Here is a 16446-nt window from a genome sequence, read left to right as displayed (position 1 = left end):
ACTCTCATTAGCTGTGTGGATGGGCCTGTGGGAGATAGGACTGCGAGATGCTGACCGTGTCTCTTTAGCTTATTCTTAGCTCAGTGCGATTTTCTTTTCCTCTTTGAGCATAATTAACTGAAAAGAGGCATCTAAAAGTGAGTTTTGCATTTAATTTGCTTGATACAGGCGCGTCTGACACCTTGTTTAGCATATTTACGAAGCTGCCAAGATTGTGATACATTGTCAAGTGTTTTCGTTCAATACGGATATTGTGAGGTCTTTTACAGGGTAGACTATTGGTGCCTTCAAAAGATGTCTGCACTGTCAGGTCTTTGAAAAGTAATGATCTGTCCTGACGGAATGTAAATAAGCGAATAAAACACTTCGGGTTATACTATAATTGGTGAAATCATATTATTTTGATAAAGCCTTATAAAACAAAACAAAGAAACAAACTCATGACATGTCATGATTTGCAATCATAAATCTAATTTATCGTGATATGATTCGATGTCAATTCATTCCACAGACCCGCCTTAGGCTTCTCTGAAAATATTTGATCTCCAGTGCGATACTTCTGATTACTTTTCATTACTCTTTCCTCCATGCTACTTTTGATTCGTCTGGTTTTCTTGGCAGTCATCGAGAATCTTCCAATTTCATTCACCTCAGGAGTTTATTTATAGCAAATAAAACAGAATTTATATGGAAAAAAAAAAAGAGAATCCCAGAGACATGTTTGGCCTTCTTCAATTAGATTTTCTCTCTCTTCCTGTGCCGGGTTTCAGTTTCCCTTGCAGGCCTTCATTTCAGGGTTCATGTAGAATGGCATGATGACCAGTGGAATTGCGTCATATATAAGAAATATGCCTCAGGTTAATTAGATGGCAAGGAAGAGAGGTGGTGTCGACAGGAATGTGAAAAGGTGTTAGGCACCGTGACATCTGCAGGCTTTGGTGGCTGTGTTGCAAAAAACAGTAATTAATTCATGGACAGAATTTACACTAGCGCGGAGATAAAAGAAAACTTCTGAACGTCATTCTCACAGACTCGATGTTCCCTTTGCCTCTGATTTTCAGAGCTTCACCAATCAGCTAAAGTACCTGCAGGGTTTTGCTCACCTCAAACGCCTCCTTTTTTTTTGCATTGTGGAAGATTGGGAACAGATTTTTTAAGTTTCTTTTTTTTTTTCTGTCGCAACTATATTAAGTCAAACCACATCCATGTTCAATAAGATCGTCTGAATTGCAGTATTTTCTACATCAAAACCCTACAAGTAGAGGTTGTTTCAACTTGTAATAGTTTTTACAGTGTGGGATTGGCTCCTCTGGGGGACCTAATTTTTTTTTAACAAATTCTTCAAGAGTAGCAGAACCAACGCAACACTGAGTCTCAAGGTGAGATATCATGATGACAGATAGCTACCTCGTTTCTATCAAACTGGCCTCAAAGCCATGCTGTCAGTTTGAGTTTGTAGAAACATGCATAATGCAACAGCTATAGAATACGTTTTTTTTTGGACTGTTTCACTGTGTTTTGCATCGGAAGGTTTAATTGAAATTGGCTTCATGTTGAGATCGGAGTCATTTTCAATAGTAATAGTTTTTTGGGTTTTTTTGTGTGAAAAATCTAGATATTTTCATTTTGTAAACTCTGAGCTACAACAAAGAAGAACTTTAAATTGAAAGGTTATTATGGCACAGTTTTACCGGTCTGACCCACTCAAGATAAATTGGACAGTATGTGGCCCCTGAACTAAAATGTGTTCGACACCCCTGGCTTAGGCCATAAACGCTATAATAGGTCACATTTTTTTATGCCACAAAGCTGTATGTTAAAATGCGTTTTCATTTCGAATGCATTTATTTTGTAGAAATCTGGAACGATGTTAGGAACCACCTAACTTGTATAAAGACGATCAAAAGAGAGATGCAAGAGAGAATCTGATTCCCTTTAACCCAACCGTCTAAAGCTGGAGACGTCTACTCAACGTCCATGTACAGTAGAGCTGCTTTGTAGTGTCGTAGGCTAAATTACCCCATCATTTTCTGTTTCCGCGAATATATTGTACATGTATTCCCGTATATGTTTTTGCATTCCAGTAAAATACTTTTTCTAATTACAGATTACAGTTACAGAATATTTCTTACCTTGGAAAGCCTCAACGTAATCCAAAAAGCGTGAAGAGGCTTTTTGGACGTGTTCTCAAACGCAGTCCACACAGCACATCAAACCGGAAAGTGGGGCTTTTAACCATGTGTGCTTTACGTCAACACCCAACTACCGAGCCTGTGCCAACATGTGCGATCAACAGCAGCGCCATGCGCCGAGCCAAATGAAAAGCTGTTCATACAAATAAACTCAGATAAATACCACACCGGCTTTTTTTTTTTTTTTTAATCACCTTCTAAAAATCTGTTGGTAAAGCTTTTGGAAAGGATCATCTTTTGTCTCTTCATGTGAATTAAAGGGCAAATTTGAAGTCTGTTCATTCGCACTTCAATCCTTCACTGAAAAGTAATTTGTCAAAGAGCACACGAGGATGTATGTGCAGGCGAAGTGACTGACACGAGCAGGTTTGCTGTGAGGAAAAAGAGGTCAGGATATTATGGACTTCCAGGAGTTGATTCTCTTCCTCGCTGAACTCTGACTTCTTTGTGTTTTTGGTTTTTTTTCTCACTGTGAAGCTTCGTTGCCTCGTTGCTGCTTCTCCTAGCTGATCGTCATGAACAAATAGCGTGTGAAAAATAGACCCTTTAGCTATATTTCACTCAAACTCTTAGTTTATTTGAAGCTGTATTTACATTATAAGTTCAAGACCTTCGTCTTAGTTATTGAGCAGCAATCCCCTTTATTTTGATGCTTTGTGCTGTATGAGACAACATACAGGTTCATTTTTTAAGCAGGGGGAAAAAGTACAGGTTTTTAATGCAACTGACTCTGGTTCATGAAATCTATGTTTTCTGTGGCGAAGCAGAGAGGTTTAATATTTGAAATGAGGCCTGTGTTTTAGAGAAGGTAATGATATGGCAGCAGCAGCAGCAGCAGCAGCAGCAGCTGTGTTTTGATAAGATCACTTGGTTCCTTGGCTTGAATGCCGCCAATGTCTCACACAGCCGTTGCTGTTTTTGAAACAGTTTGACTGCTGCCTTAAGATTCAAAAGTGTTTTGAGAGGAAACAAATTCTATTCGAATGCTACTACTTTGCGAGCGCTGCCATGCCGGTGTGTTAATTTGTGAAAAGGAAAACACGTAGGTAAAATGCCCCCAGTTTCATAATTGCATTTCTGGCATGAAAATATCTTCAGTTTCTAAAGAATTTGACTGGCTCAATTAAAGGAACAAGGGCAGTTTGTGAAAGCAGATGTACTGAGAGTCTCATCAGTCAAATGACATTAGATGTCGACAGGCGGACATTTATATAAGCATTTTAAATGGTATTTATCCTACTTTAGGTCTTGGTGCACAGATGTTACCAAATAGCACATATAAACCCAACAGGTGTTGGACAGCTCGGGTAGCACGATCACCAGAGAGTGTGATGTACTTTGCCCACTCTCTGTGCCTCAGAACTGGGGATGGATGTGTGAGTGAACATACAAAAAAAGAAAAAAAAAAAAGACGATTGGAGCCTGATCTAATAAAGGTTTGCACATATTAAAAGAACTGCAACCTTGATATGTGTGAAAGCTGATTTACTAATGGAATGTACTGAGAATCCTGTCTGATAGATGTACAAAATATCACACACTATCCTTTTCATGGTTAATCGGGTGGGCCTGTTTTTAACATGTTTATGAAAGAAGAAGCGATACGACTCAGGTTTTAAGTTAAAACACTTTGTTTTAGTTTTTTTCATGTTAGAAAAGTTTTGCGTTTACGCGCCAATGTTTTGAAAACGATGTCTGTGTACACGGAAACAGCAGAAACGCTGAAAACAATGTCGTTCGCATGCCAGGCCATGAGTTGGCACTGTTTGTTGTTTTTGTCAGGCAGAGAACAACATGCCATCAACATTAACAGTGGCGAGTACATTTGTATGGACAGACGACCAAGTTGGATTGCTATTACAGGTGACTCTCAACTCTAAAAGTACCAAGTCCCAGGAGAATATATGGACTGGGAATCGTGCCACTCTGGAGGCAAACATTGTTGTTATTGTTCATATACTTTCGCATGCGTAGAAGAACTATTTACTACGGCTGTGGTGCGAATGTGAAGTAGCAGCATTTCGGAAAGTCGTTTTTTCTTCCGTTTCCACAGAGTCAGTTTTCAAGAAGTTGTATTTTCAGCACTAATCCAAAATGCAATGAAAGTTTTCTGTGACGCGAGAAAAACGTGAAACATGAACGAGGCTTCAGCACTTTAGCAGTGATGCTGCTGTTATTCTGGCTAAAGGCATTTCCTCATAGTGACTCCCCACAACCTTTATTCGCAAACTTTATAACACATTTATTTCTTGTGTCTTACCCCTTCTTAAGTCTTGTAATCTTTTCTGAATCCTTCTATCACTGTTATTTCTTCCACAGCTGGATTTATGATGGCTCAGGCCCTTCATTTCTTTTTTGGTTACAGTGACTCGTGAAGGTTATTTTCACTCTCATCTTAGTGTGTTAATTAGTGAGCTTTTGAGGTGGAATTTGTCAGGAATTATCTTTGGTTAAAGCTGCTCTCACTGACAGCAGCGGCGGCATTATCAATCTTGTTAATTATGAAATATTCATTTGTTTGCCGATGTAAATGTGTGGGCCTAATATACAAGCAAGGTGACTTACAGAGTTGTGTGTCTGTACCTTGATTTGTGTATATGCACTGATTTGTGTTTAGAAAATGATATTTATATGTCCGTAATGAAATATTTTTTGCGGGTATTTTGTTTTGGGCATAGAGAGATTTGTCTGTATAATATTATATATATATATATAATGTTTGTACACATGTACAATCTTTGGCTTGTGCAGAATTAAATGTGTGCGTGGTAATGTAAATGTCTTGCTCTTTGCATTCGCCACAGTTCAAGCTCTCAGTGAAGTGAATTTTGTTCTTTTGAGACAGAGATCTTACCGTACATCCAGGTTTATCTTTGCCTTAAGCAAGACTTCCAGGCCCAATCGTGTCAAGCTTGGACCTATCCAGTTCTGTAATGTTATGTTTGGTAATTTCTAATTACTGCTATGCTGCTATTTAGTATTATAAAGACTGTATAGCTATGAAATACAGTGCAGAACAAAAGTCATGTGGCCTGTGAGTCAGACATTGTACATAAAGGGCAACCAAAACTGGAGTTAGTGACTGATCTCTGTGAGAGCAGAAAAGAAGCAGAACACTTTGTAAAAACATCATGGTGGAAGTAGAGGTGAAGCCATTTACAGGTCTTTGTACACTCTCAAATCTTTCATTACACACCGAACATAGGGCATATTGTAATGTGGCCACACAAATCTAACTACATACATCTGTGTATGCACATTTCAATATGCACATGGCAATCTGTGCACTCAGCGCTCACAAATGTCATTAAGGACACACAAATAGAATTAGACACACACTTGGCAATACTGTACAGACACAATTTTCCTCATGCTCGCACAAGTCATTATGCCATTTTAATATCCACGTTTAAATGTAATCTAACTAGAGCTATACCATCAAGCGTGTATAGAGGTTGTTTGAGTGCTCTCCAAGAGTGGGGCTTATTGCTGCGATAAATTAGATCCATTCCTCTTTTGATAAGCAGGGTATTGACGATGTCAAGACATTATGAGTGAGTGAGTCTTGCATTGAACTATAATAAGCCGTGGCTGGATATACTGTCTTAATACTGACTTTGGGAGCTTCCAAGGTTCAGAATAGCTGCTTTACTGTGAGTATAGTCCAACAAAAACACCACTGGAGAACTTAGTTTTGTCTTTTCTTTCCAATAACAGATGTCTCAAGGTAAAGTTTAACCTTATTTTTACTTTATTTGTCTGAAAAAGTGACATGAATGTATGACCAATCAAGAACCACTTCCATCATTGTCTTTACCATCTAAATCAAACTTCATGAATCAGTGGATGAAAGGTGCGGTTCAATCTGGACAGGCCGCTAGTATATCACCGGGACGAGACGGAAGCACAGATAAAATACTCCCTCTTATAAGGAATGTATTTTAACCACTTAACTTCACATGTATCCCTTTGTATTGTGAGGAGAGAGGGTTCCAAAGTTTCACGTAGACAAATATTCATTAACAATGTAAATAATGGAAGAAATTAGTTTGAATGTGAGCGTGTGTGAATGTGCTTCTATGTTTTTGTGTGTGTGTGTGTGTGTGTACGTGTGTGCGTGCGTGTGTGCGTGCGTGTGTGCGTGCGTGCGTGCGTGCGTGCGTGCGTGTGTGTGTGTGTGTGAGGAAAAGCAATTTATTAACAGAGAAAGGAATAAAAAAAGAAAAGGACAAAAGAAAGAGAAGGAAACCAAGACCTAGCTCAAATGTATTTGTGTCTGTCTTTTTTGTGGCCAAGAACATTTTGTCTTTCTCTATCTGCATGTGTGCGTGCATGAAATGACTCCCGTCGTAGGGCTCCAGTCTGTGGATGAGCTCGGAGCCCAGGGCAGTGTCTCTCCCCCTCACAGTCTGACAGCCATTTCACATCTGGACTGTCGCTACCAGGGGCGCAATTAAGACCAAAAGTAAATGTAGGTCATGCAGACATGCACTTGTGACGAGCAATGACACAGCATGAAGCTAAAGTAATAATAGTGTTTACGCAGCGAGTTCAAACAACATTTTCATAACTCACAAACCTCAAAAGAGATGAAGGAAACAACTGCGAAAGGTCAGGAATGGACTCTCCTCACTCGTACTTTGGATTATATTTCAGTTCAAGATGATGAGATTATCGAGCATTTAAAAGAACCATGATGGATGCGTTTAATTACAAATAGGACCGTATGAGCCGATTTTGTTTCTGTAATAATAACAAAGTACCTCTATGTCTGCTCTGTTCATGGGAAGTTTGACTCTCAAGCTCTGCCTGAGTGATAATCAATGGCCTATACAGCCACTTTACCTTCCACTGAACATTTAATGGAGTGAGAATAAGCCTCTCGGAGGGGCCGCTGGCCTTTCCAGACAGTTGTATTCCAGGGGTGTTTCTCATTGCAAATACGGAAGATAAATCCCGACTATCGTCCACCTCAACTTATTTGTATTAAAAAACAAACACGTCGTGTATGCTGCCGTTCTGTGATGCAATCAGTGATTACCAGGGAAACATAATTAGTATAGTTCAGAATATGCCATGCACACCTGAACAGCAATGCAGTTGACATTCATGTATGCATGATTCAAATCAGAACAACGCTGATGCACCAAATTAGACTCTTACAAATCTGCATCAGAAGAAAGGTGCAATATGTGTGGCCCTTTGTGTGTGTGTGTGTGCGTGTGTGTGTTTGTCATAGACAGCTTGATGGATTTACTCTCCACTTTAAGTGTCCTGGTGACCTACTTGGCTCAGATGTTTATCATGCACCAGCAATGTTCTGGTTGGAGTGTGCCCTGGGGATTTCATTGCTTGTTACCTTTTCAGTGAGCATTTAACAGATGGCAAACCAAAATGTAGTTTTTCTGTGTTACCATATTGCAGTTCTTTAATAGAGAGATTTTTAAAGAAAGGGTAGTAGTCTATTTGCATGCAAAGTAGCTTAAAGTGCTATCTATTGATCCATCTTTTATATTCTCTTTATTGAACTCTTTTCCAGGCAACATTGAGCTGTTCACACTCTGGGCGAGTTACCAGTCCATCACTGGGTACACACATAAAGCCTGACTTGCTTAGATCCTCTTGATTTGTGAGAAAGAAAGCATACTGTATCGATTCCCTTGGGGAAGCGATTTCTCTGCATTTAACCCATCGTATTCACAGTTAACCTTAACTACACATACTTGCAGCAGTGGGCCGCCACAGTGCGGCGTTTACGGAGCTGTCGAGGGTCACGGGCTTCGCTCAGGGAACCACAGTGGTAGTAACCTGTCTGCAGTGGGATTTGAACCTGTGAACTTCTGGCCACCACAGCCTTTCGGTGTGTGTTTTGCGGATGATCAAATTCGATTAACACCATGAGTGACTTCACGGATGAGCAAGATTTTGCGTGCATTATTGCTTGCAATGGCCATGAAGTGATTGGATTGAGTGCTGTGCCCCCAACCACCAACATATTCTTGGAGGTGGATGTGTTGGTAGATTTGTAGAAGTATCAAACATGTAAAGATATCAGGAAACATCAATATGGGGGATCATCTCCATCAAAGTTAAAGCTGTAGGAAAAACTATAAAATATTGCTGGACCTAAAAAGAGGTACAACACAGAAATGTGTTAGGATAAAACTCTCTCAAATTAAAATTGTAGGGCTCAGATGAGGAAATGCCTCTAACGAAAAATAGCACGATCTCTGCTTTTCAAATGTGTTCAAAACAGACACAATCATAAACAATGCAAACGTTTTCAGGCATCATAAACCACATTGTGCATTGGTAGATTAATGTATTAATGTACACTGTTGGCATTAGTTTGCATGTCAGATGTAACTCTCTGTGAGTCCTGTTAGGAAATTAGCTTTCGTGTGTGTGTGTGTGTGTGTGCAGGCAATGTGCAATTGTCTTGTGTAATATGCATAAGACTGAATGAACTGTAACAATTTATGTTTCCTTGCACTTTGCATTCTTGCACTCGAATTTTAAAATGACAGAATTTAAACCTCAAACAAAATTGCAGTTAATCTCAATGGCTTCAAAAAATGGTGTGATGGACGAATTAAAGCATTTGGACTGATACTGGGATTGATATTTCACACAGTAGAAAAAGTCAGAAGCACAAAAAATAAGCAGAGAAAAAACCCAAAAGTCAACAAACTGCTCCAGTTCGGAAAGAAAGAACACTGTTATTTGGAAGTAAAATTATCAAAGCATAAAGTCAAAGAGATAATCTTCCATAATAAACTCATGTACGCTAAAAGGAAACATATACACTTGGAATTAAACCTAAGTGTTCTTGCTGTGATGTGGCAAACCAGTGTTTCACCATGGTATCTCTTCACTAATTCATTGTAAACAATAAAGCCTATTATATACTCAAGGAATGGCTTTTGTGTTGGTGAGTAAATGAACTAGTGTTTTTTTTATTTTTTTTGTTGGAGCTCCCCTAGATTACCCTTAAGAAAGGCTAAGCATGCCATGTCTCATCTTTGATTAGCCAAAACACTGATGGACACACCCAATCTGAGTAATGTACAAAAATAGGACCCTTTGATATAAAATAATTGAGAGATTACTTTGGATGTGTGCAAATCTAACCTTGGCAACCTCATGACAAAGTGTTGCCACCTTCCCATGATCTCCGACAAACCCTTAAAGGTAGAGAACTACACTTAATTAATCTGAACTGTAATCATGAAAGTTTAGTCATAACATACATGATCATTGTTTTCATAAAGGCCAGTAATACAATACAATGGGCTTACAATGTGAGTTCTGTTCTGATGCTTACATTTTCACTCAGCTCATATCTTGCCCTGAACATCTGCAGTCGGGAGGGTGTTATCATGTCCGTGACCTTGACTGTCCTCCCTAGAGATTGCCTCACTGCGCTATTGTGCCATTGGAAAGGTGGCTGGAAAACATCCTGAATGGCCGCGTTATGGGATCATACCTCGACTCTTTCATGGCTTCCCCTGATTATGAGCCGCATGTACGGACGCAGCTCAAAATCAGTTCGATTTAAGAGAGAGTGCGGTTACAGACACCTTGTCCTGACCACACACAGGCACAGGAACACACTCGCATTCCTCCCCCCTGCATTCTTGACTGAATGACAGTGTTCAACTGTTCCACTTAATTGTAGTTTATACAGCCTGAGAAAGAATGTCTGGCATTTATTGGTTCTCTGTGTTTTACTTTACAAATGAATGGAGTGTGTGTGTGTGTGTGTGTGTGTGTGTGTGTGTGTGTGTGCATGCATGCATGCATGCGTGTTGATATTTCTGGAAACTATACTCATTTGCTTCACTGCCAAGAATTAGCTGAGACAATCAATGCCCCTCTGGTATTGTTTATGATCGATCTGAAGCTATAATCAGTGGCGGCTCTGGTTACTTCAGCATGAAGATGGGCAAATTATGTATAAAAAGTGAAGTGGAAAATAAGTGGTGATTTTACGAGGCAATGTGCCCTTGAATATCTTCAACCTGAGAGCTGCGATACTGAGCTGAATCATCCTCCTAATGGACGTTTTACATTATGTATAACAATTGTTGTGAGAGTCCATGTGCAACAAGTGAAGACACAATCAAATCATATTTCACCTAGATGATAAATGTGTTTTGTGTCCACTAATCTCTATTCTGCTTTATCAAACATAATGTCACAATTTGTTGGAACAGCAAGTCCATCACAGGGAAAACAGAGAGACAATCACACACTCTTACATTCATAACTTTGAGCAATATAGTGACACTTGTCGACGGCAACACATTTTTTTCTAAACCTCAAAAATGATTTTTTTTCTGGATTGTGGGGAAAGAAACTGAGTATCCATAAAAAGACTCAGAAAGAAAACATGCAAATTCCACCCACACTCCATTGACAGGATCTGATATAAGGGTTTATATGCTCATCATTTTAAGTTTATAATGAACTGCTGAACATGTGACTTAAAAGAAATAGCTTTGAGTGTGATTTAGTCGTTTGCGTGGACGTAAACCTTTTTGCGAAGTGTTTATAAAACAAGTTCTCTCTGTTCTAACCCTCTCTTTTTTTTTTTTTTTTTGGTGCAGTGCCAGCTCCACAACCAATTCATTGGATATTTAGCTGACAGTCCAGTATAATCAAATGTGCTTAAGCAGCGACGGCCAACGCTTACATATTATCTGCCAATTTTCACATCACTACTTTTGCTCTTGTGAGTCAAGTGTCACGTTAGTCTGAGAGCTGACTTGTCTGGAACAATGAAGTGTGTTTCATAATGGAAATGCTGACAGCACTCATTTCCTATTCAGACAGAAGATTTATTCAGCGGTATAAATTTGTAGTCGCGCCATTATTTATTGTGAAACTGCGACACGCTGGGCCAGAAGTGAAGGAATTTTAAAGTAACATTTTTCATTTCTGTCCACCAACTTGAATTTCAAACAACTCAAGCAGTTTGGCTCAGCTTTTTTTTTTTTTTTCTTCTTCTTCTTCTTCCATGTCCAGCTGCTCTTTTTAAAGCTGTGGTGGGCACTTTCTTTCAAAATGCTATATCTTTTAAATTCTCTTACAGCCTCCAAATCGTCCTCACTGCATATTCTTCTTGTGTTATCTCGGAGCCCAAGCAACATGTAGTGTCATTTGACTCACAAGGTCCACGCTACGAACCCAGACGCTTCTGTAAATCTCCGTCTCGCCATTAAAAGTGTGGACTTTGATCCGCCGCGTAGCCCGTGGGTCACTAAAACGGAAAGCTAAATGACTTTCGCAGACTGAAACAAAAGGAAGCGGCTTAACAAGACATGGCCGCTTCATTTATTGCGCACACTCTTAAGCCTCCCACAAAATCTGCCCTCCTTTATTGGCTGCTCCCGACTCCTGGCTCCTCCAGCGCAGAGATGGCACTCGAGCACAGGTAATCCCACCACACCGCGGGTGGAGATTTATCACCGCTGTGGCTCCGGTGGGCTTCCTGCTTTCAGAATTACCAAATGCGCTGATTGTGTCATACAGCTGTCAGCAGCATCAAAGGATGACACTAAGTCTGCTGTGTTCGACATGAATAAATGTCACCATCGCTATACTCGCACCCGCTTGTTTGGCCAAACCGCAAAGAGACAATTATGCACATTTTTGAGCGTGAATACGAGTTGAACACTGTAACCCAAGACTCTTGAGTGATGGTTCAAAAGGTGTGTCGGTGTGTGCCAACCTCTCTGACCTCACCATAGCACCCTAATTTGATTGTGACACTTGATATTACTGCTGAATATTTCATTGGTTTGGATCCAAACAGTCACAGTAGACCTCTTTCATGCCCACTAAATACATACAGTGTCGTACTGTAAATGACACCGGGGTGGGCTGATCCGAGACCACCAACATTGCAGTAAATTACATTCACATTGTGTTATTACAATCTCGGCGCTCATGATTTGTTATTTCAAAGCCCCCACCTTCCCCCTCTATCACTTCTTCTTTTCCTCTTTTAATTTATTCCCTATTGCCTTCCTTTTTGCCACAACATACAAAATACTCAGCTTGTTATCTCAACACAGTATGGCTCTCTGCTCTTTTTTTTTTTTTTTTTTTTTTGCTGCACATCTTATTTGATTCTCCAGAGGGACGCACAGTGATGAGGGAAATCGACTTGTCTGCTCACCTCTTTGGTTACAGCCTGAGACAAAACTACTCAGACATCTCTTACAAGACAACAGACCTGCCTCAGGGATGACTGACAGAATTGAAAAAAAAACCACAAAAAAACCCCAAAAACATATTCCCAGGTACACAGGTGCTACAAATGACCTTTGGCGTGTATGTATGTTCTCCATTGTGCTCCACCTGTGTGCATGTTTTTGCATAGTGATTTCACTCTGGCTGCTGGCCCTTTGCAGATAAAGCCTGGTCTTTTGGGGGGCCACTTGTGGCCGGCTGATATTGCCTTTCAGTAATGCCAGGGAGCTTGGGGAGCTCCAAAAACCCCCAGGCATCAACCCAACACAATTAAGAACAAGGAAGGCAGGATGTGTGGCGTAAACAGGGGAGGGAGGCTACAGCGGCTGCCTTGTTTATATTGTTCAAATACTGCTCTAAACATCCAGACGATGTGTAAAATTGTATTAAATGAGAAAAAGAATTCCACACAAACCTGTGGGTGGTATATTGCCTTCCTCGTCTGTGGTTTGTTTCACATAGCTGCACTGTGTGTTTTGCTTTTCTTGACTTGGTTTTACATGGATTCACTGCTTTCTTCCTGTCGTCACTTTTCAGCAATTTTTCTTATTGCGTTTGAAGAACAAGCTTCGTGCTGTTACCTTCCGGCTCTTGAAAAGTCACTGCTCCCTTGAGTTATTCTTCTTTTTTTTTTTTTTTTTGCTTACTGAAAAATTAATAAATGAAAAAAAAAATCCTCATGAATGTGCTAATTCTCCAATGTTTCTTTTGAGAACAGCTTCACCATGTCCACATACAATGAATGACAGCGTCACAAATAGAAAACACATTGCCGCGTAAATTGTAAATGACTGAAAAACGTAAGGGGGTCCTACTTAGTGATTCGAAGGGTTTCTCTTGTAGTGTTTTCCAAACTGTTGCCTCGCAGAATGGTCTTTATTTCATCACCAATCAGGTGTGATTTTTACACACCTATGGGCTACATTTACACCATGTGAGGGCGGACAAAGGTTCTGCTCTTGTTCTTTTTATAAAGATTGCTGCAGGGTTCTCAACCCATACCGAGGAGCATTTTTCAAAAGGTAATTACATTCCTTTTGTAAAAAAAAAAAAAAAAAAAAAGAACTTTTGTTGAGGTTCGTGTACCATCCTTTATTGAAAAGTGAAAAGCAAAGGAAAAAAAAAAATGAAATTCAAGTGTGGATTTGGGAAGGCTCATCAAAAGCACTCCATATCTATTTATTCTGGTTTTCTTTCTTCTTTTTTCAACTTATTTGAAGAAAAATATATAAAGTTAGCATCTTTTTTTTCACTTTTTAATGACATTCGTAAAATATAGGGTGATAAAATATACACAAAAAAAGTGTGAGGCGCTATCTATCTGGATAAACACTTGTCTGTGAGGGATTCATTGGTTGCTGAGGGTGTGTGGGAGCTCATCACTCTTGTGCACGGTGGTGATTATCTGCTTTACAAGGCCATTGGCACATTACTGCAAGCTGCCGTTTGCAGCAGCATGAGAAAACAGTGAAGTGTTCACACACAGCAATAAAGCAAGTAAATAGTGGTTGCATGCCATGTGTCCATCTTTTTCCTCTCTATGTATTTTAGCCGGGATGTATTTGTTAGTTTTGTACTCAGGTATTGAATGAACTGACCACTGCAGGGTGAAGAAATTACACTCGCAGCTGTTTATTTGGTGAATCCACTCCAGGGTCACCACATCCATGAGGGAAAAATGGACAGACAGTATAAGATGGCCTGTGTGTGGACAGGATTGGCGGTGGACTGCTGTGCATGCTTGGCTGCACTGGGAGCTGGAAAGAGATGAATGGAACGTAGGATGTACTGAAGCTTTGGACTTGTGTACCTGGATCTCATTAGGGAGGTTTGCATTGTGCCTCGCCTCACTGGGACTCTTTCTTACACCGTTTCTTTGAGAGGACCTGCATGATTGACGTCTCAGCAGTGTATCGGGGATTAGAGGTGATTTGGTGGTTGTTAGTGTGGACGCGGTTGGAGGTATTGATTCGTATTTCTATGGCTACTTTAACGATTGCAGTGGCTGTGGTGAAATTGGCTTCAAATGGTGATGACGTATGAAAAATGTACAAAGAAATACACACAACAGAATGCAATGCATGCAAGGGCAGTCACACCATTATTTTCATGACATTTCATGCAGTACTGAGAGAATGCATTATATATCATATAATATATAAAGCCTGTCTTCCTCTGTTAGGGTGTAGTAGCAGGGTTTTCTTTGCATTAGAAACTATGAAATTTAAATCAGTGAAAGGAGCACAAGCGTCTTATACACTGAGGCAGTGTACTGGTGCCAACTACAGGCTTTAGTTATTCATGTGAAAAAAAACTAAAGCTCCGGGGAGCTCAGCTTCACCAGCACGATTTCTTACTTGTCCGTGCATTTTCGCAAAATTATTGCCATGCTGCCCTTCTTGAAGGAGCTGTGCCTTGCTTAAAGGTTGGCGAGAAGCAGTTGCTTTCACTTACCTTACTGAAATCTCTTGTTGTGTCCACAGATTCAAACCAGCAACCTTTTGGTTACACGTTTTCTTCACTGGTCTCAAGGCCACCACCAGGGTTGGTTTGCAACCCAAGCTTTAGGTTTAGGGATTTATGGAACCCAGAGTCTGTATCTATTGAAGATGTTATAATCCCATTATATTTGTGCCTCCAAAGCTTTTCTCAAAAGCTCAGAAAACGTGGCTCTTTGCAGATACATTTTAAAAGACGAGACATGTTTTGAAAACGATTGCTTCCCGAGGATTGCACATGTCAGCATTGTTTTTCAATTTACAATGCCTCATGGGGTTTCCAACAGAAACAAGCTATTGTGTGAGGGACATGTGTTTGTGTGGTAATTACATTGTCAAACTGGATTACTGTTAATACAAGGCACTTGCACAGCAGAAATAATATGCCGTGTCTAATTCCTTTGGAGCCGCAGCTTTTTTGATTAAAAGCACTTTTTGTACCATGGACGGATCACTTGATTTCTTTCATCATGGCGTGTTTGTTTGTCTTATTTACGTGTGAAAAAAGGTTAATTCAGTGGCAAAATGAGAACTTTCTACCGTGTTCCATTCTAGGGTCTCGTCTTCGTCAGGAAGACTTCCCTCCCCGCATCGTGGAGCATCCTTCAGACCTCATTGTGTCCAAAGGAGAGCCGGCTACTCTTAACTGTAAAGCGGAGGGCCGTCCGGTCCCCACCGTGGAATGGTACAAAGATGGGGAACGCGTGGAGACCGACCGGGACAACCCGCGCTCCCACCGGATGCTGCTGCACAGTGGCTCCCTCTTCTTCCTGCGCATCGTCCACGGACGGCGGAGCAAGCCGGATGATGGCAGCTACGTGTGTGTCGCCCGAAACTATCTGGGCCAGGCCATCAGCCACAATGCATCCCTGGAAGTAGCCAGTAAGTCCCATCAAAGTGTGATTGTGCATATGTATGAATTTGCTCTTGCCTACATCCGAGTGTGTGTTTCAAGAATCCAGTGAACTCACAAAATTCAAAAATCGATCAAAGCCAATGTATTTGAAGCAGGAATTGCAGTTTAATGCTCATTTCTGTTCGCAAGTAATTAAATCAAAATTTTCCTGATTATTTTAATACATTTTTCTAAAAATGCTGGTATCTGCAATGTAGCAGTGCTTTGCAGCAGATTTGTCACCTCTAATGTTTGGTATTATTCTAGGACAAAAATAGTGTTTATTCTAATACATAAATAAAAACATATTTGAGTGTTTCATTCAAAAATTAATGTATCAAATGTATGTACAAACTAAATGAGGTATTATATATGACCAGAAGTGACAGCTGGCTGCTAGAAATTACCATTACTTTCACTTTAATACACTTTGGGCGTCATCTTTTAAGATCCTACAAATCCAAATACCACAATCATACAAGTAGAATGTGCTTTAATTTGCAAGTGTTTCGCGATCAACTCAGGACAATACCAGTGACTTCACATGTGTTACTTTGCTTGAGTTCACCAGTCATTAAACAGAATTAAATGTGATATCGAGTTG

The 16446-nt window shown here is 40.1% G+C and overlaps 1 protein-coding gene across 1 annotated transcript in view; it reads left to right on the top strand.

Annotated features, from left to right (window-relative positions):
- Positions 1-16446, top strand: part of LOC308121506 (roundabout homolog 1-like) — a 90370-nt gene that overhangs the window by 7023 nt on the left and 66901 nt on the right. Inside the window, exon 2 of the mRNA XM_080482765.1 lies at positions 15503-15829. Coding sequence (XP_080338891.1) covers positions 15503-15829 — 327 coding nt within the window. The remainder of the gene's footprint in view (positions 1-15502; positions 15830-16446) is intronic.

The sequence above is a fragment of the Lipophrys pholis genome, assembly GCF_963383615.2.
Source record: "Lipophrys pholis genome assembly, chromosome: 16".
Classification (NCBI taxonomy): domain Eukaryota; kingdom Metazoa; phylum Chordata; class Actinopteri; order Blenniiformes; family Blenniidae; genus Lipophrys; species Lipophrys pholis.
Note: the sequence above shows the minus strand (reverse complement) of the source record. Positions and strands in the feature narration are given on the sequence as shown.